Source organism: Mobula birostris, chromosome 24 (assembly GCF_030028105.1).
Source record: "Mobula birostris isolate sMobBir1 chromosome 24, sMobBir1.hap1, whole genome shotgun sequence".
NCBI classification, from domain to species: domain Eukaryota; kingdom Metazoa; phylum Chordata; class Chondrichthyes; order Myliobatiformes; family Myliobatidae; genus Mobula; species Mobula birostris.
Window position 1 is genome coordinate 10968969 of NC_092393.1, and position 26957 is coordinate 10995925.

The 26957-nt window shown below is 46.8% G+C and overlaps 1 protein-coding gene across 6 annotated transcripts in view; it reads right to left on the reverse strand.

Annotated features, from left to right (window-relative positions):
• Positions 1-26957, reverse strand: part of LOC140187341 (caskin-2-like) — a 303949-nt gene that overhangs the window by 23691 nt on the left and 253301 nt on the right. For all 6 annotated transcript variants that reach the window (XM_072242539.1, XM_072242537.1, XM_072242538.1 and 3 more), the window contains 6 exons: positions 21033-21141; positions 18622-18730; positions 17249-17343; positions 16148-16265; positions 9103-9312; positions 3416-3534 (listed from right to left, as the gene is read on the reverse strand). In XM_072242539.1, the coding sequence (XP_072098640.1) occupies positions 3416-3534; positions 9103-9312; positions 16148-16265; positions 17249-17343; positions 18622-18730; positions 21033-21141 (760 nt within the window). The remainder of the gene's footprint in view (positions 1-3415; positions 3535-9102; positions 9313-16147; positions 16266-17248; positions 17344-18621; positions 18731-21032; positions 21142-26957) is intronic.

Sequence of the window (26957 nt, forward strand, 5' to 3'; positions counted from 1 at the left end):
ATCTCAGTCAACAGCTGCAGCCCTGCTGCTGTCTACTTAGACTCAGTGTTGAAGCCCTTTGAACCTTTGAAGCCATTTATCCCCAGCACACACTCTCAATTACAGCAGAGAGAGAAAAGGGGTTTAAGATGGAGGGAGGGGAGGCAGGAAAGGAGAGGGGGGTACTGACAGATGGGATGGAGTGGGAGAGGAGAGAGAGAGAGGGAAAGGAAAGCAGGAAAGGAGGGGGCAGTGGGAAGGGGGAGCAAGAGAGGAGGGTAACGGGAGAGAAGGGAAGGGATGAATGGGAGAGGACGGAAGGCGGCAGAGGGGTGGAGTAGGAGAGAAGAAAAGGGGAGAGAGCAAGAGAGGAGGGAGGGGATTGCAAGATAGGAAGGGAAAGTGGGAGACGAGGGGGCAGCGGGAGTGTGGTGCAGGACAGAAGGGGAATGGGAGAGGAAGGGGAAAGGTTTGAGCAGGAGAGGTGGTGTTTGAGCGGAATAAGAAGGAGGGATGAGGACAGTCAGGTTCTAGAATGCTAGAATTAGAGAATTACTTCCATACAACCTTTAATCCCAGAAAACCTATTCTCGGGTAGGCTGCCACTGGAATGCGAGGGGCATGTTTCATTGCGTTTGGTCATCCACCCATATATTTAGCCTATTTTCAAGCAAATAGCTCCTTAAACGAGTCACCTTTGTTAATGATAACTTTGAGGAAATCGTTGCAGAAGCTTTTATCTTGCCTGCAGGCAGGTAGAAGTAAACACTGGCTGTACACAATGACCATGGGTGGGTGGGGGAACACACTCTAGGGTTGGACCGTGGACTGTGGAGATACTGAAGCTGGAAGTTATGCTGGGAATGGTGGAGATACTGGACTTTGAGTGGCAATAGTTAGGGTTAAATACAAGATGAAGGGGCTTCAAATCCTTTCTAGGAGCTTCAAAATGTCTGGAGATTCCACCTGAGCAAACCCACATGCCCTATTCTGCATGATCACTGAAGCACATCCCATGTATCTCATCCCTAAAAACCACATTCCCCAGCCCACCACCATCTGAAATACAGTTGCAAGAAAAAGTTTGTGAACCCTTTGCTGCATTAATTACTCATAAAATATGTTCTGATCTTCATCTAAGTCACAATAGACAAATACAATCTGCCTAACACACAAACAGTTGTACTTTTCATTTTTATTGAACACATTGTTTAATCATTCAGAACCCAGGCTGGAAAAAAGTATGTGAACCTTTGTTAATAACTGGTAGACCTCCTTTAGCAGCAATAACCTTCATTAAATGTTTCCTGTAGCTGCTGATCAGACTTGCACAACGGCAAAGATGAATTTTAGACCATTTCTCCATTCAAAACTGTTTGAGTTCATCAATATTTCTGGGATATTTCTTCAGAACACTCTACAGCATTTCAGTTGGGTTAAGGTCTGGACTCTGACTTGGCCATTCCAAACATGAATTTTCTTCTTTTTAAACCATTCTGTTGTTGATTTACTCCCGTGCTTCAAATCATTGCCTTTTTGCATCATCAAGCTTCTATGAAGCTTCCGGTGACGAACTGCTACCCTGACATCCTCCTGTAAAATGTCTTGACACAATTTTGAATCATTGTTCCCTCAACGATTGCAAGCTGCCCAGGCCCTGAGGCAGCAAAGCAGCTCCAAACCATGATGCTCCTTCCACCGTGCTTCACAGTTGGGACGAGGTTTTGCTGTTGGTGTGCAATGCCCTTTTCCTTCCATGGCACTGTGTACTTCTGCCAAAAAGTTCAACTTTTGTCTCACCTGTCCACAGAACATTGCCCCAGAAGTGTCGTGGAACATCCAGGTGGTTTTCTGCAAACTTGAGACGTGCAGTGGTCTCCCTTGTGGTGTCCTTCCATGAACACCATTGTTGTTCAGTGTTTTTCTTATAGTGGACACATGAACAGCAACTTTAGCAAGTTCTAGAGATTTCTTCAGGTCTTTTGCTGTTACCCTTGGGTCCTTTTTCACCTCCTACAGCGTTGCAAGTTGTATTCTTGGTGTGATCTTTGCAGGATTCCCACTCCTAGGGAGAGTAGCAACAGTACTCAGTTTCCTCCATTTGTAGACAATTTCTCTGACTGTGGACTGATGAACACTCAGGTCTTAAGAAATGCTTTTGCAGCCTTTTCCAGCTTCATGCATCTCGACAATTCTGCTTCTAAGGTCCTCTGAAAGCTGTTTTGATCAAGGCATGGTGCACATAAACAGATCTTTCTTGAGAAGAGCAAACTTGGTCAGTAACCCAACTTTGCGTGTTTTGTTTTTAAGGGGCAGGGCACCTTTAGAACCCACATCTCCAATTTCATCTCATTGATTGGAACATCTGACTCCAAATGGCTTTTGTGGAAGGTATATACCAGAGGTTCACATACTTTTTTCAACCTAGACTGTGATCGTTTAAATGGTGTACTCAATAATGATGAGAAGAAGTACAATTGTGTTATTAGTTTAGGCAGATTGTGGTTGTCTATTATTGTGACAGATGAAGATCAAAACACATTTTATGAGTAATTAATGCAGAAAATCAGGTAACTGCAAAGGATTCACAAACTTTTTCTTACAACTGTATCTCAGCCCCACCCCACCAACCCCACAGATCCCATCACCCATCAAACTAACCCTTCTACCTATCCCCTCAGACCCCTTGCCCATCCCATCTGCCTGCCCATCGTCCATCCCATTTATCTTCACCCCCACCAAACCCCACTTCACTTCCCCACCCACCAAACCCCACTCCATTTCCCCCACCAAACCCCACTCCACTTCCCCCACTCCCCACCAAACCCCACTCCACTTCCCCCACCTCCCAAACCCCATTCTACTATCCCCAATCCCCACAAAATCCCACTCCACTATCCCCACCCCCCACAAAACCCCACTCCACTTACCCCACCCTCACCAACCCCCACTCCATTATCCCCACTCCCCACCAAACCCTACTCCATTACCCCCACCAAACCCTACACCACTTTCTCCACCCCCACCAAACCCCACTTCACTATCCCCAATTTCTACCCCCACCCCACCATCCCCACCCCCCACCAAACCCCACTCCATTATCCCCACCCTCCACCAAACCCCATTCCACTATCCCCAGCCCTACCAAACCCATCTCCACTAACTCTATCGCTCCCCCCCTCACTTCCATCCCCCTCCCTACCAACCCCCAAGCCCACCTCACTTATCCCATCGCCTAGTAAACTAACCCCATCACCCATGGCAAAGCAAATGCCAGATCACCCCCCCCCCCCACTCAGCCAGCACCTGTCCCCACTTCCATCCCCTTCTCCTCCACTGCTTCCCACACCAGTATCAAGGACGTGGACTATGGGCTTGCAGTGCCCTGTGGCTAGCTGTCTATTTCCTACTAGTGACGGGCATCATGCCCACATACCTTGCCATTGTCCAGGCCATTGCTGGCAGTCTGCCCATTGCCACTCTCGGTGCTCTGCCCGCTGCCAGCACTGCGAATGCTGCCTACACTCCCTGCACTGCCCACGCTGCTCCGGTCACCTGCAAACAGACGGGCACCACCTGATGAGGGCTTCTCACTTCCAGCAACTATCAGCACCAGCCTGGTACAGGAGGTGAAGTTCATCATCACTTACCAGCTGTCTCACACGATCTCCAGTCTACAGAAATGAGCACAAAACCCGTCCCCTGGGATTACACCAGAGGTCAGAGCTGAGGCTGTTGCCATTCTTAGCGGGATTCAGGGGATCTCACAACGCAGGCTGGAGATCGGGGCCCATTGGGCTGACAAACACTCTTCCACTAAATAATACAAAGAATGACAACCCTGAGCAGGGGAACACTCTATACGCTCCTCTGCCTCTCCCCCTTCACTCAGGATGTCCAGCTTCACAGCGATACAAGGGATTACAGATGATGGAATCTGGAGCAACAGTCAGCTAAAGGAATCAATACTGCTGGACTTGCTAAGAAACATCAGCAGATTCTTTGTTGACCACATTTACTGTTTCTTCTCAATCCTGACCTACCATCCACATCTTACCAACAAGCTGTGTTGCCCCCAGGACATTTCCCATGTTAGCACTTCCTTGTCCATTGACTATACTTGGCATTTAAGTATTTTCACCATGTACATCACTGCCTAAACTATCCCTTTCCCAAAGGGTCTTCACAAGTTCTGAAAAAACACCACTGGAAGTCCTCTGAAGTGAAGACTCCCAAATACATCAATGATTCAATGTCTTCAAGCTCCAGGATTTGCCTTTCCCTTCCAATGGGTCTACACGTTCATTTCTTCCTCAGAAGGCTAAAGAAATTTGGCACATCCCTGCAACACATGCCTGTTTTTATTGATCATAATAGAAAGCATCTCATCTGGATGTATGATGGCTTCCCCTGGCAACTGCTCTGCACACGACCACAAGAAACTATAGAGTTGTGAATATGGCTCAGCACACCACAGGTACCCGCTTCCCCTCCATGGACTGTCTCCATGGACACTCCTCACTGCCTCAGTAAATCAGCCAACATAATCAAAGACCTCAATCACCCGAGATATTCTCTCTTCTCCCCTCTTCCACTGAGCAAAGGAAGCAAAAGCCTGAAAGCACAACCAACAGGCTCAAGAACAGCTTCTACTCTGCGGTCAGACTGGCTCCCTGGTATGAAAAGATGGACTCTTGACTTCACTAACTACCTCGTTATGAACTTACACTCAGTGGCCACTTTATTGGTACCTCCCTACAGCACAATACAGGCCCTTTGGCCCACAAAGCTGTGCCAAACATGTCCCTACCTTAGAACTACCTAGGCTTTACCCAAAGCCCACTATTTTTCTATGCTTCATGTAGCCATCCAGGAGTCTCTTAAAAAACCCCATCATTTCCGCCTCCACCACCGCCGGCAGCCCATTCCAGGCACTGACCACTCTCCGCGTAAAAAACTTACCCCTGACATCTCCTCTGTACCTACTCACAAGCACCTTAAAACTATGCCCTCTTGTGCTAGCCATTTCAGCCCTGGGGAAAAGCCTCTGACTATCCACACGACCAATGCCTCTCATTATCTTGAACACCTCTGTCAGGTCAACTCTCATCCTCCAACACTCCATGGAGAAAAGGCCGAGTTCACTCAACCTATTCTCATAAGGCATGCTCCCCAATCTGTTCCCACTGAGTGAATGCCCGTGATTTTCTGCTGTTGTAGCCATTCACTTCAAGGTTTGGTAGCTCTTCTGTACACCACTGTTGTAAGATGTCGTTATTTGAGTTACTGTCACCTTCCTGTCAGCTTAAACCAGTCTGGCCTTACTCCTCTCACCTTTCCTTAACAAGGCTGTTTTGGCCACAGAACTGCCGCTCACTGGATGCTTTTTGTTTTTCACTCTACATTCTCTGTAAACTCTGTTGTGCGTGAAAATCCCAGGAGATCAGCAGCCTGAGATAGTCAAGCCACCCTGTCTGGCACCAACAAGCATTCTACGGTCAAAGTCGTTTAGATCACATTCCTTCCTCATTCTGATGCTTGGTTTGAACAACAACTTGACCATGACAGCATTCCTTTATGTATGAAGTGGCTGCCACATGTTTGGCTGATTATATCTGCATTAGTGAGCAAGTGTACAGGTGTATCTAATTAAGTGTATACTTTATTGTCTACCTGCACTACATTTTCTCATTAGCTTTTACACTTTATTCTGCATTCTGTTATTGTTTTACCTCTGAGCCATGATTTGATCTGTATGTAAGCTACACTTTTTACTATATCTCGGTAGATGTGACGATAATAAACCAGTTTCAATTCTAATAACGTATCACAATACCATCCAGGAGATGTATGTGCATCATTGAGAAATGAGACTCTCTCTCCAAATTAGAACAACCACTCAGGAGGCCCTGTCCCACAGTATCGACCTCCACACTCACCTCCTGTGGGTGAGCAGAAACTGAGCTACAGAAGCACAATGACAGAAGGAGGTCAGAAGCTGGTCACTACAGCCCCTGACACCTCAATGCCTTTGTTGGATTGGCTTGCTATTATTGTCACGTTTACCAAGATACAGTGCAAAGATTAGTTTGCGTGTCAGCTGCACAAATGATTGCTTGCTTCATACACTGGGCGCTCCCTTCAGTCACCTGAATAGGTAAACGTAGCCTTTGGCCAGGAGATGTCGTCAGGTGGAGTGTTTCAACTCTTAACCACTACACTCTCCAGTTGGTGGGTCAACAGCGGTGGCCAAGTCACTGCCCATCTGCTCCTGACTTCCAGCTCAATTCTTCTCACCTGCTCCATATCCAGCAAGAGGCTCTTTCTGCTTTTAGTATCTCGATACCACCCACGACAAAGCAGCCCACTGCCCACCCTCCACACCATTCAATTTCTCCACCATCACCTCAGGATGCTGTGACAGTACATCCCAAACCTGTGACCTCCACCAGCCAGGAGAACGGGAGCAGGGGCAAGGGAACACCACCATCACCTTCTCCCAGATTACAACCAAACGATTTAGAAATACATCTCCAGACCTTCAACATCGCTGGCTCGAATCAAGGAACCCCCTGCCCAATGGCAGTGTGGGAACAGCTTCACCAGAAGCAGGCCGCGTGAAGTGGCTCAAGCCGGCTCTCCGCCATCTTCTTAAGGAATGGGCAACAAACCCTGAGCAAAAAAAAATCTGCAAGAGGAACTTAGCAGGTCGAGCAGCATTTGTGAAGGGAAAGGAATTGTCAGCCTTTTGGGGTAAGACCTTGCATCTGGCCAGTGATGCCCGGATCTCAAAAGATGAACAAGTGAAATAAAGATCAGTCACGCTGCCCTGACACTGCCCAATCAGAACCTGATCAGTCACATGATGAAGACCTGACACTGCCCAATCAGAACCTGATCAGTCACATGATGAAGACCTGACACTGTCCAATCAGAACCTGATCAGTCACGCGATGCAGACCTGACACTGCCCAATCAGAACGTGATCACCCACGTGAAGCAGACCTGACACTGCCCAATCAGAACCTGATCAGTCACGTGAAGCAGACCTGACACTGCCCAATCAGATCCTGCTGCTGTTCCCTGTGGAAACTTAGGGTAAGCCCTGTGGAAGAGGCAACCAGGGCTAAGTTTGGTTCCTTTTCAGTTCTCTGACACAAAAATAGAACACTCTGCAGTAATGGGAACAACCAACAGAACACGAGGATCACAAAGAGAAAATGTCCTGCACTTCAAATCAATTTTCTCATCGTCTCTTCTCTCTTGGAAACTGTTCGGGCTACCAGTTGCTCCTGTCCTCTCAATGACCTCTCTGTGGCCCTGCCTCTGACCCAATCCCAAACCCTCACCCTCAGGCAGCAGTGGACACCAAGCAAATACAACGTTCCCCTTCTCAAGCCCATTGACTTGTCCCTAGATCAACCACCCTGTCGACTAACACCACACCAACTAGAAAAAACATCTCTGTACGGAAGGATTTTCCAAGAGTTGCTGCTGTTTTTCTCTGATGAGTGAGCTCTTCTAATTAATGAGATGGTGAAGGGCAAGAGGGGGAGTAGGTGACCTGGGAAGCAAAGTTCTTTTGTGCTACTCTAACAGTGTGGAGGAACAGAGGGTGGCCACATTCATAGATCTCTCAAAGTTGCAGCACAAGTTGACAGGGTGGTCAAGAAAGTATTAGCCTTCGATAGTTGAAGGTCAGCCATGGTAGGGGAGTTTAGTGCAAGAGGGCACAACTTCGGGATTGAAGGACATCCATTCAGAACAGAGATGCAGAGAAATTACTTTAGTCAGAGGGTGGTAAATTAGTGGAATTTGTTCCCACGAGCAGCTGTGGAGGCCAAGTCTTTGGATGCACTTAAGGCAGAGATAGATAGGTTCTTGATTAGCCAGGGCATCAAAGGATAGGGGAAGAAGGCAGGGGAGTGGGGATGACTGGAAGAATTGGATCAGCCCATGATTGAATGGTGGAGCAGAGTTGATGGGCCAAATGGCTTACTTCTGCTCTTATAGCTTATGGTCTTATGGACTGGGTTCAGGAACCATGAGGTAATGACAAAGCTCTATAAAACTCTGGCTAGACCACAACTGGAGTACTTTGTTCAGCTCTAGTTGCCACATTATAGGAAGCACATGGAAGTTTTAAAGACACAAAGGAGATTTAACCAAATGCTAACCTTATGTCTCTTGAGGAAAGGTTGAGCAAGCTAGGCCTTTTCTCTTTGGAGCAAAGGAAGAAGAGAGGTAGCTGGACTGAAGTACATAAGAGCACTTCCACTGATAGAGTGGACAGCCAGCACTTCCACTGATAGAGTGGACAGCCAGCACTTCCACTGATAGAGTGGACAGCCAGCACTTCCACTGATAGAGTGGACAGCCAGCACTTCCACTGATAGAGTGGACAGCCAGCATTTCCACTGATAGAGTGGACAGCCAGCACTTTCATTGATAGAGTGGACAGCCAGCACTTTTTCTTCCAGGGCAGAAATGCCTGATACAAGGGGGCATAGTTTTAAGGTGATTGGAAGAAAGTATAGGTAGATTTTTTAACACAGAAAGTGGTGGATGTGAGGAACATGCTGCCGGGGTGGTGGTAGAGGCTGATACATTAGGGATCTTTAAAAGAGTCCTATATGGGCATGTGGATGAAAGAAAATGGAGGGAGGCATTAGCTAAATCTTGGAGTAGGTTAAGAGGTCAGCACAACATTGAGGGGTGAAGGGCCTGTACTGTACTGTTGTTCAATGTTTTATGGTCAGAACTTGCAGCCAGAACAGGTAGTGAAGCGGTAGAGAGATACATTATGCGTTCTGGAGCAGAATTACAGGATAGAAAGAGATGACTTTAAAATAGATCCAGGCCATAGAACAGTACTAGCAGGAAGCACTTCCTCACACAAAGTAGGAAAGGTTAAAAATCCAAAACTTTGTCTGTGTTGGAGCCAATTGGTAACTGATAATTATCAACAGTTAGGCGACAGCATTAATCCAGATGAATAGAATTCAGTTCAGCAGTCACCCACCGAACAGCTGAACAGGTTTGGTGGGCTGTTCCCATTCCCACATCTTTTGGAGAGCTATTTGGGAACATGAAGCCCCCCACCATCCCAGTGGACAACATTACCTTCAGTTGCCTTCGTGCTCTCTTTGTTATGGTTGGTTCGGCTGAAGCCCAGGTAGTTGAAGGTGCGGTGGGCAGGCAGGGTCTGCGAGTACATCTGCTGATAGAATGGCTGTTTCTCATCTGTCGGTAAGTTGACCGAGCTGTTCTGCTGTGCCTTTGGGAACGCCTGGCGTAGATGAGGTGGTACTGAGGCGTGGCGAGTCAATGTGCCTACAGACAAGGAAGACACAATGGGGTTCAGACAGACCAGCCAAGCTCCACAGTTCCAATAGGACAACCCTCTACTTGTAGCAGATGATCCCATCAGGGACTGGGCGTCCCTCAATGGAGCATTCGAGTCGTGTGAGAGCTAGCAAGAAATGGGCATTTTGACCCATTCGTCTATACCAAACTATTCACACTGAGGCTACCCCAACCCATTTTATTCTCTCTACGTTCCTCTTGCCTCCCTCCCTACCTCAAGCCCTGTAACTCACCCACATCATCCTCAATAATGAACTGAGTCAATTCGTGTTCCCTGTTAGGGAGTGAGCTGTTCATCTGACAGTGATCCTTTAGCCTCAGACTAGTTGAAGACAGTCAGCGTCAAATCAAAAGTGATATTGCCACATATTGAAGGGAAGAGCACAGAATGGCACAACATAGCGACAGACTCTTACAGTCCATGACGACCGCAATGCCTAACTAATGCTAACCTCAGGTGTCCACATTCAGCCTCTATCCCTCTACTCTTCCCTGTCCAAACCCCATTTAATTATTGTAACTCTATCTGCCTCTACCACTTCCTCTGGCAGTTCATTCCAGGAAAATGCTCCCATCTATGATGTGAAAAACTTTCTCCTTAGATCTCCCTTAAGATCCCCCCCCCCCCACCTAAAGCCTGCCTTCTCTAATTTGACTCCCATGGCTTGGGAAAGGGACTCTGACTTTGTACACTATCTACGTCTCCTTTAATTTTATAAACCTCTATAAGATCAACCCTCAACCTCCTACATTCCAGCGAGAATCCTCTCGATGAACACTCAAAGTTCAAAGTAAGTAATTTATTATCAAAGTACATATAGTATATGACACCATATACTATCCTGAGATTCATTTTCTTGTGGGCATTCACAGTAAATACCAGAAAAACAATAGAATCGATGAAAGAGCGGTCAAGCAACTAATCTGCAAAAGACAACAAACTGTGCTAATACAAAAGAAAAAGAAATAGACCATAAGACAAAGGAGCAGAAGTGGGCCATTTGGCCCATCGAGTCTGCTCCACCATTTTATCATGAGCTGATCCATTCTCCTATTTAGTCCCACTGCCCCGCCTTCTCACCATAACCTTTGATGCCCTGGCGACTCAGATACCTATCAATCTCTGCCTTAAATACACCCAATGACTTGGCCTCCACTGCTGCCCGTGGCAACAAATTCCATAGATTCACCACACTCTGACTAAAAAAGTTTCTTTGCATTTCTGTTCTGAATGGGCACCCTTCAATCCTTAAGTCATGCCCTCTCGTACTAGATTCCCCCATCATGGGAAACAACTTTGCCACATCCACTCTGTCCATGCCTTTCAACATTCGAAATGTTTCTATGAGGTCTCCCCTCATTCTTCTAAACTCCAAGGAATACAGTCCAAGAGCGGACAAACATTCCTCATATGTTAACCCTCTAGTGAATCTAGTGAATCTTCTCTGGCGGACAAACATTCCTCATATGTTAACCCTCTAGTGAATCTAGTGAAACATTCCTCATATGTTAACCCTCTAGTGAATCTAGTGAATCTTCTCTGTACCCTCTCCAACATCAGCACATCCTTTCTTAAATAAGGAGACCAAAACTGCCCACAGTACTCCAAGTGAGGTCTCACCAGCGCCTTATAGAGCCTCAATATCACATCCCTGCTCCTATACTCTATTCCTCGAGAAATGAATGCCAACATTGCATTCGCCTTCTTCACTACTGACTCAACCTGGAGGTTAACTTTAAGGGTATCTTGTATGAGGACTCCTAAGTCCCGTTGCATCTCAGAACTTTGAATTCTTTCCCCATTTAAATAATAGTCTGCCCATTTATTTTTTCTGCCAAAGTGCATAACCATACACTTTCCAACATTGTATTTCATTTGCCACTTCTCTGCCCATTCTTCCAATCTATCCAAGTCTCTCTGCAGACTCTCCGTTTCCTCAGCACTACCGGTCCCTCCACCTATTTTCGTATCATCAGCAAACTTAGCCACAAAGCCATCTATTCCATAATCCAAATCGTTGATGTACAATGTAAAAAGAAGCGGCCCCAACACTGATCCCTGTGGAACACCACTGGTAACCGGCAGCCAACCAGAATAGGATCCCTTTATTCCCACTCTCTGTTTCCTGCCAATCAGCCAACACTCTATCCACGTATGTAACTTTCTCGTAATTCCATGGGCTCTTATCTTGTTAAGTAGCCTCATGTGTGGCACCTTGTCAAAGGCCTTCTGAAAATCCAAATATACAACATCCACTGCATCTCCCTTGTCTAGCCCACTGGTAATTTCCTCAAAAAATTGTAATAGGTTTGTCAGGCAAGATTTTCCTTTAAGGAATCCATGCTGAGTTCTGCCTATCTTGTCATATGCCTCCAGGTACTCTGTAACCTCATCCTTGACAATCGACTCCAACAACTTCCCAACCACCGATGTCAAGCTAACAGGTCTATAATTTCCTTTTTGCTTCCTTGCCCCCTTCTTAAATAGCGGGGTGACATTTGCAATCTTCCAGTCTTCCGGAACCATGCCAGAATCTATCGACTTTTGAAAGATCATCACTAATGCCTCCACAATCTCCACAGCTACTTCCTTCAGAACACGAGGGTGCATAATAAGAATAAATACATAGACAATAAATATCAAGAACGTGAAATGAAAATTCCTTGAAAGTGAGTCCATAGGTTGTGGGAACAGTTCAATGAGGGGGCAAGTGAAGACATCCACCCCAGTTCAAGAGCCTGATGGTTGAGGGGTAGTAACTGTTCCTGAACCTGGTAGTGTGGGTCCTGAGGCTCTTGTGCTTTCTTCCTGATGGCAGCAGTGACAACAGAGCATGGCCGGATGAGGGGCACTGCTTTCTAGCAACAGATTCTGTATAGATGTGCTCAATGGTGGAGAGGGCTTTACACGTAATAGACTGGGTTGTATCTGTTATGTAACTCCAAAACATAAAAAGCTAATTGAAAGCAAAAACAAGCAATTGGGAATGTGTGCCTTAGTTTGGTGTTTATGCAGTTATGATGTGGTAGTGTGATGATGTATATCATTCATGCACTTTTACATGTAACCCATAATGAATTATGTAAATAACAAAGAATGCTTTATCAAACAATATATTTACAATGTTACTCAAATATTACTGAAATATTAAATACACAGCACTCCTCTCTGCTTAGCAATAAACTCCGACTCAATATAGAAAGCATCCCAACTTGTAGGTACAGTAGACTGTATAATACAACTAATATCTAGATATCCACTACATAGTAAATTTTAAATTATCCCGTTCAGGCCTAAAGATTTAATTACCATGGAAGATTTCTTACTCTTGTTCCTGACCGGAGGGTCATTCTGCTTGGCAGCTATGAAACAATCTCAGGTTCTGGGACCTCCTCCGTGGTGCTCGTAGAGATAGACTGAGACTGTAGGAAGTAGTTCTGGACACCTTTCTTCTGGACATGTTGGCATCCCGAACAGTGCACGGCCAGCTGCTCGATCTGCTGTTAGCCCAGGCCACCAGACAAAGCTTCGAGCCAACACTTTCATTTTGACCATGCCTAGATGACCGGCATAAAGCTCCTCCAATATTAGCTCTCAGCTTGGATGGAACAACAACTCTCAATCCCCACGTAAGACAACCTCAATCAAGGGCAAGTTGGTTGTCATTTAACTACATACACGTATATAACGTATATAACCATATAATGTATATAGAAATGAGACAATGTTTCTCTAAACCTGGGTACAAGAGTACACGTAACACATGATAACTTACAGAGGTATGAATAAAATCTACAGATGAATCACACACTTTACAGATGACACCTCACAAACTGCTGCACATTCCAGCCATTTCGGGTTGCCATGTAGACCCGAGACAGTGTGGGGTCTTTTCTGGTTTCCCTTTGGACCATCTCCAGTATAACAGGGAGAGCTTTGATTTACTTTGAGGAAACGTCAAGAGGAGTACCCTCCTTTGTAAGTTTTCCAAGGGTAAATGGGACAATCCCTCAGTATTTTCATGATTAGTCATCCTCTTGAATTTGATCCTGTACGTGCATCCTCCAAGAAACAGAGCCCACCTCTGCATTGTGCTGCTGCTGTTGGTGGAGCACCCTTCTGTGGATTGAAGGTCAGTAATGGGGGTAATTTCATCTTATACCCCAAACCAAACTTGAGGCCTCTCTGTCATTCTGTGCATAACTTGTCTCTGCAGTGGTAAGGGAGCAAAGGCTATGGGATGTTCACTTCCATCACTCATAACATGCGACATGACTGCACCTCTACCATAAGGTGACGCATCACAGGCAAGGTTTACTGGATGATGTGGATCATAATGTGTGAGTACAGTGTCTGATGTCACCATTTTCTTTACCTTTGGGAAAGCCACCTCACAGTGCTTTGTCCATTGTCATTTCTTCCCAGTCCGTAGTAATGAGTTCAAGAGGTGGAGCACAGTAGCTAGGATTGGCAGGAAACTGTTACAGTAATTGACAAATCCTAAAAAGGACTGCAACTGTGACATGGCTTTTGGCCCCAGAGCTCCACCATTCCTTGAATTTTCACATCACATTTGTGTAATACTTGTGCATCAATAGTGTGATCACAGTAAGTGATGTTTGGTTTAAAGAATTCACACTTGTTGCATTATGCTCTGAGCCCATAATCTTCTAATCTTTTTAACACTGCCTTGAGATTTTGGAGATGTTCCTTGTCATCCTTACTGGTAACAATGACGTCAACCAGGTAACACTGAGTGCCTGGGTAGCCTTGTAGCACAGTCATAAGTATAGAGTAAGTAGAGCAGGAGGGTAAGCACAAAGCCTTGTTATCACCTGTGCTGATGGAGATTGTGGAGGAGATGCGTTTGCCAATCCGAACTGACTGGTCTGCAAGTGAGGAAATCGAGGATCAACCTGCACAAAGAGGTATTGAGGCCAAGTTCTTGAAATTTATTGATTAGTTTTGAAAGGATGTTGGTATTGAATGCCGAGCTGTAGTCGGTAAAGAGCATCCTAATGTATGCATCTTTGATGTCCAGATGTTCCAGGGTTGAGTGAAGAGCCAATGACATGGCATCTGCTGTGGACCTGTTGTGACCGTAGGCAAATTGGAGTGGATCTAAGTCACTTCTCAGGCAAGAGTTGATATGTTTCATCACCAACCTCTCAAAGCACTTCATCACAGTGGATGTAAGTGCTACTGGATAATAATCATTAAGGCAGTTTACCATGTTTTTCTCAAACATTGATATAACTGAAGCCTGCTTGAAGCAGGTGGATATTTCAGACTGCTGTAGCGAGAGGTTAAAGATACTGGTGAACACTCCAGCCACTTGATCAACACAGGTCTTTAGTACTCAACCAGGTACTAAACTGGGCCGGATGCTTTCTGTGGGTTCATCCTCCTGAAGGATGCTCTCATGTTGACCTCAGAGACTGAAATCACAGGGTCTTTGGGAGTTGTGGTAGTTTTAGTTACAGCTTCTTCCCCTCCACTATCAGATTTCTAAATGGTCCAGGAACACCGTCTTGCTATTCCCCTTTTACACCAGCGGTCCCCAACCACCGGACCCCGAGGAAACAGTATGATTTGGCGATATGAGTTAGCTGCACCTATCCTCATTCCCTGTCACGCACTGTTGAGCAATTATGCATGCAAGGTCATTACCCGCGCGTCATCCATGTCAGCGGGGGAAGGAGATCAACTCCTTGAGCTTGCAAATGATGGTGGGCTGAAAAGTATGTTTGACAGAACATCTCTGTCGGCATTCTGGATTGAAGTCAAGGCTAAATATCCTGAGCTCGCCACGAAAGCACTGAAAACGTTGCTTCCATTTCCAACATCTCTGCAATGAATGCAACGGAAACTAAATTGCAGAATAGACTGGACATAAGGAACCCCCTTTGAGTATTGCTGTCTCCCATCACCCCTCGATGGCACTGTCTTGTTGCAGGGAAACAAGCCCAGGGCTCCCACTGATTCAGCGATGTTGGTGTGTTGCAATGATTTTATATGTTCATACGGGGAAAATACGTGCTCTGTGTTTAATATCCAAACGTTACTTAAAATGTTATGATGCTATTGACTTATAAGCGACTTATATAACCATATAACAATTACAGCATGGAAACAGGCCATCTCTGCCCTCTTAGTCTGTGCCGAACGCTACTCTCACCTAGTTCCACTGACTTGCACTCAGCCCATAACCCTCCATTCCTTTCCTGTCCATATACCTATCCAATTTTTCTTTAAATGATAATATCGAACCTGCCTCTACCACTTCTACTGGAAGTTCATTCAACACTTACTTCAAGCTCCCCTGTCCTCCCCTGATAACTGACTTATCACTATATTCATGCGAGAAAAATATGCGCTGTGTGTTTAATATTAAATTCGTTAGATGAACTCTTTTAGAAATGAAATTGAGTGTATTAGCCACTTATCACCTATATTCCGGTCGTGATTAACACCCCCCCCCCCCGAACAGAATCACCAAAAATGATTTGTAGAAAAAAATCGGCACGTACACGCATGCACAAGTTACGCATGTGCACTGGTGCCTGCGCAAGGCTTCATGGTCATTGTAGTCTTACTCGGGGTAAACACAACGTATTTGACTGCTACTCTTGTCCGTTGGCAACCCCCCCCCCCACGGTCGGCCGGTCCGCAGAGCAAAAAAGGTTGGGGACCCTTGTCCTAACCCAACTAACGTCTATTTGCCTTGAACAGGGCATCGATTAAATCCTGAAATCCATGGTACATGGGGGAAGTGAGAGGAAGCTTTCCAAAAGCACTGACCTGATCGCCTGTTGATCACCTCAACAATGGACGGGGGGAAGTAGCCCACGCGGTCCGTCCCCTTCTGGCTGTCATGTATGTGGCCCTTCCAGCGCCCGTCAGCATGCTGCTCCAGAACCTACCGTGGACAGAGAGCAACAGACCACGTCACCAACCACAGGCGGCCAACCATATCAGGGCGTGAAGCAGCAGCTTGCATCGTCTGTACAACAAAGTCTGAATTGAGTAAGCAAATGATCATGGTACAGGAGACTGCCATGAAATGTCTCATCATGGACTGCCTGTACCCAGGCCAGCCACTCCTCAAGGTACAGGAGAAGTGCCTCTTAATCCCTCAATAGAGACAGTGGTTTGCTCCAAATTAACATGTGGCTTTCATTATCAGCTATTGTGAACCAAAGGATGCTAAATACTGGAGTATACACAGTGAGTCTGCTATTGCCTGTCATACACACAGGGAACCTGCTTTTGCCTGTATTGATAGGGGACCTTTTACAGTTAGTAGTAGCGACAAGGAGTCTGTTATTGCCTTCAGTACACACAGCGAACCTGTAATTGCCTGTATTTGACAGAGTGTGTTATTGCCTGTAGTATAGACAGGGAGCATGCTTTTACCTGTACTATCTGACATCGAGCCTGCTATTGCTTGCAGTTGAGACAGGGAACCTGTTACTGCTTGTAGTAGAGAAAAGGGACTATGGTTCACTGAATTATACAGAAGAGCTATTGTTAACTTTAACACACAGAGGTAGTTCAAAATTCCCTGTAATATAGACAGGGAGCTGCAATTCCCTGTAATACAGTCAGGGAGCATGCTATTCCTGGTACTCCATACTGAGAATCCTTTTATTCTCTGTAATATACACAAGGGGATTGTGCTGAATTATAATGCAGAGAGCGGGCATGCTATCTGTGTAAGACATGCAGATGACAGGAGGGGTTAAGTGCAGCAGGGCCTCTGCTCCTTGCTTGGATCAGACTGCACAGGGCCACCCTGCTCTTCCCACCAGTCGACTGATGGTAGGCGTGTCCGTTTCCCTTAACAAGCAGGTTCATGCACAGCCGTCTTTTTGCTGTTCACCCAGTCCCTGGGCTGCTCACCGTGATGACGTCCCCGGCCCTGATGTTGAGCGAGGTGAGGTCGTGAACATTCCAACAATCCTTCAGGGCTCGGACCTGAAGAACTCCCGAGGCCTCTGTCGGAAGAGAAGCGGAGGTGGTGAGAAACAGCATGGAAGTGTGAAACATCTGGCACTCTGGACAATCTGTGGCAGCAATGACCTCTCCAGCTAGAGAGATGTGTTTGTCATCCTCTGTACTGTGATCAGTTTATCCAGGCAATACCTTTATAATCTACAAAATGTGGATGAATTTCCCACTTCTGCATCTCAATCCCACAACACACCTATCATCCCATTGTTCCAGAAATGCTCTTCCCACTGGACCTCCTAACATACACTGTCAGCAGTTCAGAGCTCCATCACAACAGCCTGCAAATCCTTCTCAATATCCTCCAACTCCATAAAATACTCCCAAAGCTCCGCCCCAATATTCCCACAGATCCTTCCCAACTTCCCCACAGGTCCTTCTCAACGCTCAAAATTCAAAATCAATATATTTATCATTAAGGTACATATTATGACACCACATGCTGTCCAAGCTGAGAGACGTTTTCTTGTAAGTATACACAGTAAACCCAAGAAACACATCAGGTACCCCACCTGGCCAGGTGCTTTCCGTGGGTTCACCCTCCTGAAGGATGTTCTCACGTCAGCCTCAGAGACTGAAATCACAGACTAGCTGGGCGCTGTGGGAGTCTGTGAAGGTGCCTCCATACTTTAAATTTCAAAGTGAGCAGAGCAGCTTTTGAGCTCATCTCGGAGAGAAGCCTAGTTGTCATCCACATTGCTCGGTTTCACGTTTTAAGAGGTTTCACTTTGAAGCCCTGCCACAGCTGTCGAGCATTCTTCAATGATTCAAGTTTGGTCCAGAACTGTCACTTCACACATGAGATGGCATTCCAGAGATCGTATCTGGACTTCTTGTATCTTACTTGCTCCTGAATGCCACTGATCTGGCCCTCAGTGCATTGAGGATCTTATAATTCATCCAAGACTTCTGGTTGGGGAAGACTCCAAATAATTTTGTGCAGACACCCTTCTCTATGACAGCAGAAGGCATTACCACAAATCCATCCCATTGTACATACAGATTCATCTCAACACTCCCAGTTACCTCCTTACACTCCCGCAGCTACCTCCCGACACTCCCGCAGCTACGTCCTGACACTCCCGCAGCTAGATCCCAACACTCGCACAGCTACACCCCAATACCCCCACAGCTCTGTCCTAACACTCCCAAACCTCTATCGCAACATTTCGTTAGATCCATCCCAACATTCCCACAGTGTCTTTTCCTTCTCCCCGAGAGTGTGCCTGACATACCCACACAGCCCCAACGCCTCCCCTCTTTACCTCTCAGGAGGTGCTTGATCTCCTTGCTTGCCTGTGAGGTGGTGAACTGGTTGACGATGTCCAGGGCCGTCTGGCTGTAGGTGTTCCTGATGTTGACGTCAATGCCCGCCTGTACAGAGGAAGTGGTGTGGGAGAGCTGCGAGGTGGAGTCCAACGCCATTACCCCCACCCTTCCACCCCCCTCAACCATACCACCCACCCCACAGCCCAGGGAACCCCACTGGCATTCACTTCTCTGTTTTCCATGTGGGGATCCAAATGGAAACACAGGACACGAAGTGGTGGCGAGGACTGTCTGAGTCGAGGTCTGTGCTGCTGCCAATTGTTCATTTATCAGTGACACACACTACAGGCCAGCCGCTGGTGAACAAGGCCCTGGTGCTTCACTGATCCCCTCCTCGTGTGCAGTCACTGGCTGAGCTGTCCGCCCCCTCAACCTTCACCACAGAAAGGCTGTGGGCCCAGTGGCACAGCTAACAGAGCTGTTGCAAAACTCAACAAGCCAGGAACCCTGACACCAGAGACCAGAGTTCAATCCCAACCTTTGACGCTGTCTGTGTGGAGCTTGCAAGTTCTTCCTGTGACTGCATGGCTTCCCCCTGGGTGATCCAGTTCTTCCCGCATCCCAAAGAAGAAGAAGAAAGCTCTTATCTCTGAGTTGAGTTATCGGGAACGGCGTTTTTTTTTTTTTAGCAGGCTTTCTTATTTTTACAAGGCCGAGTTGCTAGCTCGACGTTCAATCCCTAGCACGGATGAAAAGCATGCAAGGGAGCCGGCTGGATTCGAACACAGAAGCCTTCGCTCCGAAGTCCAGCGCTGATGCCACTACGCCACCAGCATCCCAAAGACACATGGGTAATTGGCGGCCATCTTAGATTGCCCCAAGGGTGCAGGTGAGTGGTGGAATCTGGGTGGAGTTGGTGGGACTGTGGAGAGAATAAAATTGCACTGGTGTAAGATTCATGTTAATAGGTACTGGATGACCATGGCGACATGGAAGATTGTAAGCTTCTGGTCCCTGCTCTCACTGTTGCAGGGCCGACCCCTCTCTCCCTCAATGGTGGGGGGGGGGGGGGGGGTGGTGTGGAAGAATCTGTCTGAGACACTGGAGTACTGGGTTATGGACTACAGGTCAACATCTCTGCTATTGCTTGCATGGTGGGGGGGAGCAACTGCTGGAAGGGGAGGGTTGATTCTTCCACTGCTGCTTGTGCATGGGAGGGGGAGGGGGCCTTCGGGGTTCTGATGTTTCTACTGGGGGTTTCTGTTTTGTGGATGTCTGTGAAGAGTAAGAATTTCAGATTGTATACTGATATTAAATTGAGCCATTTGAACTTGGTGAAGATGGCTTCTGTGCCACATCACCCATTGACTGACTGTAAGACAGAGTGGGGGGGAGGCTGCTGGTGTGGCAGTAAGACCTTAATAGGTCTTGGGTGGCTCTCCCTACTCCTCCAAGGCACACAGAAATAACAGAAGTCTTCTTATCCACTTCCTCTCCTTCCTCGATGTCCGAATGCCAACCAATTACCTAAGATGGCAGGAAGATCATTTTCACATGGGAATGCGTCTATTGACTAAATTAACTTCAGAATACATTGTGGTGTTTGAAGAGGAGGGGAATCAGGAAGGAGGAGCGGGGTAGGGAGGGGGTCTTCAAGTGGCCGTTTTCCCATTCAGAGAGCTCAGCTGGGCAGGTGAGAAAACCAAACTGCAGGCAGAGAAACTGCCACCCACAAGGGCCAGGAGAGGACATTGCTAGAAAACTACATTCCAGCTGCTGGCACTGCACAGACCATTCAGCCTAATGCAGAGACAAAATACTGTACATCCGGGAAATGGACAGAGAATGCCAGGAACAATGAGTCATAGAGAGAGAGAAACACAGAGTTAACCACCAGGCTCAATTACCTTTCATTAATCAACAACCCAAAACACACACTTAGCCTCACTCTCTACAGCAGCATGGACAAAATGCTAGAGTCCTGATGAAGGGGCTCGGCTCGTAAAGTTATCTGTTTATTTCCCTCTGTAGATGCTGCCTGACCTGCTGAGTTTCTCCAGCATTTTGTGTCTGTTGCTCCAGATTTCCGGCATCTGCAGAATGCCTTGTGCCTGGCTTGTTGAGTTTTGCAGTATTTCCTGCCTTGTGCATATCACTGACTCCCTTTACACCAGGAGTCTGGAGTGATATTGGATTGTCGTCAATCTGGGAATGTGTGGGAAGTTCAGCAAAGAGGCATAAAAATCTGCTCAAGTTTTGTAAGTATTTTTTTAATAAACTTCGCTATGATACCATGCCCATTTCTGAGTAAAAGGCTAAGAATCCAAGACAGACTGAGCACATGATTGAGCCTGGCCCGTCCTGTGCAGTACAGTGCTTTACCCGGGTTAACCCCATGCAGACTTACGTCAAGTAGCAATCGGACCACTTCAGTCTTGCCACACAAAGCAGCTTCGTGCAGCGCTGTCCCCGTCTTCGCCACTCTATTTGTGTCAATGCCAGCCTTGATCAACAACCTGGAATTCAGAAAAGAGTAGCAAAGATGAGCAACCCAGGCGGGGAGTGCAGGAGTGGGGTGGAGGAGTGTGCACTCTGTGGACAGGATGTGCAGAGGGGGTAAGATATTCTTGTAGAAAGGATACAGGGCTGAGGATGGAAAGTGTGCAATGGGAAAACATTGGGAGAGGGCAGGGTTTCACTTCCCAGAATGCAGGATACGTCAGAGACAGAGGATGGCTTGGAAGCCCACAAGACAAAGAGCGAGTAGGAACACAGTGAGAGAGGGGCAAGGGGCCTCCACAAGCAAAGAGGGCCCCAATCACCACACACCCACAGGCCTCCCACTCACACCCATATACAGACCTACCCACTCGCACACTCAGACAGGCCTCCAACCCTCCCTCCCACTCTACCAGGCCTAAAACCCTCCCACCTACCGACTCACATGCGCTCTGGCAGAGACAGGCAGCGACCAGTTGGGCCATCTTGCCCATTTCTTTGACTCTGTGACTAGGCCATTCAATCCCTCAAGCCTGTCCTATCATTAAATAGATCAGGGGTCTCATCTCCTCTTTTCTGCTCCCTCCCCATATTCCTCACCTCCTGCAGACTGATGGGTTTGAATACCCTCACTGACTCGCCACTGCAAACTGGGTGGCAGGAGGATGATCACACCTAACGGTGACTCCTTTGCTTACATCTTCAGAAACAGCTCTATTTCCATATAACCATATAACAATTACAGCATGGAAACAGGCCCTTCTAGTCCTTGCCGAACGCTTACTCTCACCTGGTCCCACTGACCTGCACTCAGTCCATAACCCTCCATTCTTTTCCTGTCCATATAGCTATTTCTATCTTTAATATCTCCATTTTCCCTTTCAGGGTTCTTTTGAAGACCCTGACCTGGAGTTACACACTGACTTTGGTTCATTGTGAAAATAGGACTTGCTCTCAGGTTCGCTACTCGATATGCCAAGGATGCAGCCTAGAAGACTAGCACGCCTTCTGGGTTCCGGGTGGCTCTGGAGGCGGGCAGACTTGAGGTTGGTGCTGCCACAGAAAACTGGTGTGTCGTGGGAGACAGAGATCCAAAGCTGCCAGCTGGCTGCTGGTTGTGTGCCCAGAGACCCGAGCACAGAGCTTGGAAGAAGCGACACAATAAACTTTTAACACCATAAATCAACAAGTTGTTTGTTATGTCTCCCCTCTCGCTGTGAAATGGGGACATCTCTTTTTCCCTTATTTCCCTGTGGTGTGTTGAATTACCGGGTGAACGCGCAGTCTTTGGGGTACTGCGTCTTTATTGATGCATGCTTGAGTGCTCGGTGGAAGGTGCCGTTGCTTTTTTGCTGGTGGGGGAGGGGGGATTATTGCTTTGCTGCTGCTTGTGCGTGGGAGGGAGGAGCTTGTGGGGGCTTTGGGGCTCTAACATTTAACTGTCTTTCATTCTTTGGGCACTCCTCTATTTTCGTGCATGTTTGCGAAGAAAAAGAATTTCAGAATGTATATTGTATATATTTCTATGATATTAAATGTATCTTTGAAACCTAGAGAACTGAAATGGTTCACACACCTCCTAGGAAGAAAGTGTCTTCTCATCTCCACCTGCGGGGGGGGGGGTGGTTAGGGTTGACCTCTTCTTCAAAAACAAAGCCTCCAAAATCTAGATTCCTCACTCAGCATCGACCCTGCCAATCCTCTCAGAATCTGACACATAATAATTGAAATGTTCACTACAATGCTGACGGTAGAGGGGATACAATTTGGAGCTTGGAGCCTAATGCACATAGACTCTTGTTTATACACCAGGGGATGCTTTGCTCCAGTGAGATCCCACAACAGATCTTTTGGTGATGTGACATCTGGTGACTGTGAATAGTGCAAGTTAATTAGCGCTCTCGGTTAAAAGAACACCTCAGTAAAGTTGTGAGTGTTTCATCTCATTACTGTGTAATGATTAATGCTACAAGTCCTGTTACAGCTGGTCTGAAGATGATGAAAACAAAAGTTCACTAGGCAGGCTTTAAAAGCCCACTGAGACAGATGGTAACACACCTTGAGGATGGCAATGATTTATCAGCTTCCTCTGGGCTCTGATCCATGTGGAGGGTGTATTGGAAATACTGCGATTCCCATTTCCAGCCATCTGGGAAATGATTACGTTAACTTTTGAACAGGACAGCTCTGGGTATCTAAGCACTAAAATGTCTGGCCAGACCTGAGTGAGGGCCCCATGGATGCACCACAGATGCCAGTCACGCCATCAGATGGTTGTGACAGAAGGAAGCCACGCCACCCCACCCCCACCCCTCTCACCACGCCCTACCACACCCTAACTTACCCTACCTTCACCTCCATTCACACTTCCAGATGGCTGGCGTCTGCTCTTCCAGTACACAAAAAAATCCTGGAAGCCGAAGGGATATGCTGACTAACACTGGTCCACCAGTCGGCATATAACCTGGTCACTCTCACTTTGAGGTGTGGGATTTTGCTGTGTAAAAAATGGCCACTGCATTTCCTACCCAGCAACAGTGACCACAATTCAAATACTGCTCCACTGTGAAATGTTTTTAGAAGTCTCCACTCGTGAAAGCTATGTATACTTCAATACCATCAGCCACTACACTACTAACCCACTGAGGAACTGACAGTAGCTGGACTATCAATCTTGAAGCAAGTTTAAGTCCTTCCACTGAAGCTGGCAACTTTAGATTCAAGTCACTAAATAAATCTGGAGACAAAGATGTCATAAATGGGAGCAACCACACGATTCCCATAAAATTCTTTCCAGATGAATGGATAAAAGCAAATCAAATATTCCATGAAGTGAATTCCATTGCACTAGATCCAGACCCTGACACTAATCGTCAGTCGTCAGGGCATTCCAATCAAATTGGCATCTAAATATGACCTGTAATCTGTCACCCCACTGTTCTGGAGAAAATATTGTGTCTTGGTCATGTTCCACAGTTTCACAAATACTACTGGAGATACACAATACATCACATGATCGACCTAAACACCAGACTAATTTGGAAAGGCCAGGTTTGGGCCGAAATGTGGCGACAGGGACCGCAACTAGAGTGTATTGATACGATAGGGCCTGGGCCTGGGCCCTGGTGTGAAGGATGACCCAATGTTTGGATGATTTAGACAACGGGCCTGACAGATTGAAAAGGCACGGTGTCAGGACCAGAGGCGAGGATCTGGTCAGTTCTGCTCTCTGCTCCACAATGTTTACTCGGCTCTGCACTGAACTGAGGCTGAGGCTGAGGCCTGCTCGGGCTGCCCTAGGCTTCGTGCCTGTGGACTCACTTTCATTCTGAATGCTATTTGCTTACTTTTGTTGTTTGCACAATTTATTTTTTCCCTCTCCGCACTTCTGGTGTTTGATGGTTTTTTATGGAATCTTTCGGGTTTCTTTGTTTTGTGGCTGCCTATAAGGAGACAAATCTCAAGGTTGTATAATGTATACACACTTTGATAATAAATGTACTTTAAACTTTGAAATTTGAAGCTGTTTTCAAGTCAGGTTGAAGAACACAGAGGGAAATACCACTGCTCTACTGTATATACAGCTATATAACTTTTTACATGCACCTGGGACCTCAGCTTAACGCCCTATTCTGAGGCAATACACCACTGCCTCAGCCAAGAGTATTTCTCAATGAGATTATAACCCATCAGATCCAAGAGGAGTGGAAAAGTGGCAGGAAGCAAAAGGGAAAGATTGACTGGTGTTTTTATAACCAGAACTGTTCACAGTAGGGTTTGATGGGTTCAGTACCTTTGGTTTTGGCTGTAATGACAGACCTAAATGTAGCAGGTGTGATAAAGAGGTCTGCGGATGACACCAAGTACTGGTTACGTAGTTGACAATGAGTAAGACGTAGGATGTAAGAGCTTTGAAGAGGAAGTTAATGGTTTGGTCAGTTGGGTATAAAAATGATAAAGAGAATTCAATCCAAAGCAGTGAGAGGAGAAGCTTCTGGAGAAGTTTAGCTTTCAAGGGAATATACAATCTACGGGAGGACCTCCGTCGAGGTCATGGCTCAGACAGTTGTTTCCTAAGTTTGTAGGGATGGTTTTGGGGACACGGGGAGGTAGGGGTCAGGTTTGGGCTTGGGGGTAAGGATCGGCAGGTGGGAGTTCGAAGTCAGGCTGGCATCTAAGCCCCTACTCTGCACTCAAAGGCTAGCAACATGGAGACCAAGGACATCCAGAATCTAGGCATCCACTCTGCGCTTGGAGGCCAGCGATATGGACATGAGACAAAGGACATCTGAAGTCTCAGCTTCCATTCTGTGCTCAGCCAGTCATGTTGACTGGTGATGAAGGGCATTCCGAGTCTTGGCTTTCGCTCCTTCCATGGTCGAAGGCCAGCAATGTTGTCAGGTGACGGACATCTGGAGTCTATGTCTCTGCTCCTCGCTCACACAACAATGTGGACGTGTATCAAAGGACACCTGTGGATGTTGGCCTGTTCCAGGTCGGTGGGCCTGGGCTCAGATGCCCATGGCAGCATGAGGCACAAGGGCTGGTAAGTTAGCAAGTCTGGAGTTCGGGGTCCCGTTATTGGCTAGACTGTAGTCAATACCAAAGATCAAAGATCAAATGCCAAAGCCTGCAGCTCGGTCCTGGGGTTGGAAGGCTGTCAATGACTGTGGGTGGTTGGGAATAAGGAAAGAGGCCTGATTTGTTGCTTGTTGTCTTCTGTACTGTTCAGCTGAGCATTGTGAGCCTGCTATTGTTGACCCCAGAATGTGTGGCGACACTTGCACATCCTTACGTGGGTTGGTGGTTAACACAAACGCCGCATTTCAAATGCCGTTTCCATGTATGTGTGATAAATAAATCTGAATTGAGTGAAATACCAAGGAACCAGAGGACTGTAGTAAATGGCATTAACATAGATGGAGGTCTGATGGTCTAGCATGAGCATATTGGGCTGAAGGGCCAGTGTCTGTGCTGAATGACTTGATGAATCTAGAAGAAACCAACCCCAGTACCTGGCAAGAGACCAGGCTTTTCGAAAGCCACAGGGTGCATGAAACGAGGCTGACTAGAATTAGAAAAGGCTGACAGTAAATCTACTTATAATTTAATGGGTTGCCTGGGAAACTAAAACTGCCCTGTCTGACAGCTGGGGAAAGATCAGTGGCTGCTGCTCAAACACCCACACATAATGGACAACAGCAGATGTTGACAGCGAGGGCAGGCCCTGCACCTTCAGCATCCAACTCCCCCACCCCCGTGAGGGAAACGCTAATGTCCGGTCAAGGGATCAAGTGTAACTGTGGACTTCATCCAAGGGATTCAGAGCTCTGTTCTGACACATTGATCATAAATCAATGGCATCGTGAGTGTGCTGAATGGACTAGCTGGTGTTTTGACAGCAGAAAATAAGGTTGACACAGCCTGATTAGTTACACACAAACAGGTGCACAAGATCATTGTTCTACATCTCGTATTTGATGGATTAGTGTTGCAGGAGCTGTGCCTGCACTGCGAGTACGGAGCAAGGAGCCATACAGTAATCCAGCTCAGAAACAAGCCCATTGGCCCGACTCATCCATGCTAACCAAGATGTCCTTCTAAATGTGTCCCATTTTCCAGTGTTTGGTCCATATTCCTCTAAATCTCTCCTATCCATGTACCTACCCAAATGTCTTTTAAATGTTGTTTCTGAAGCTGCCTTAGCCTCCTCTGGCAGCTCATTCCATACAACACCACCCTCTGCGTGAAGAAACTACTCCCTTGTGTCCCCTCTCACTTAAACCCAATTTCAGACTGTACACCGGGAAAAAGACTGTACATTCACTTTGTC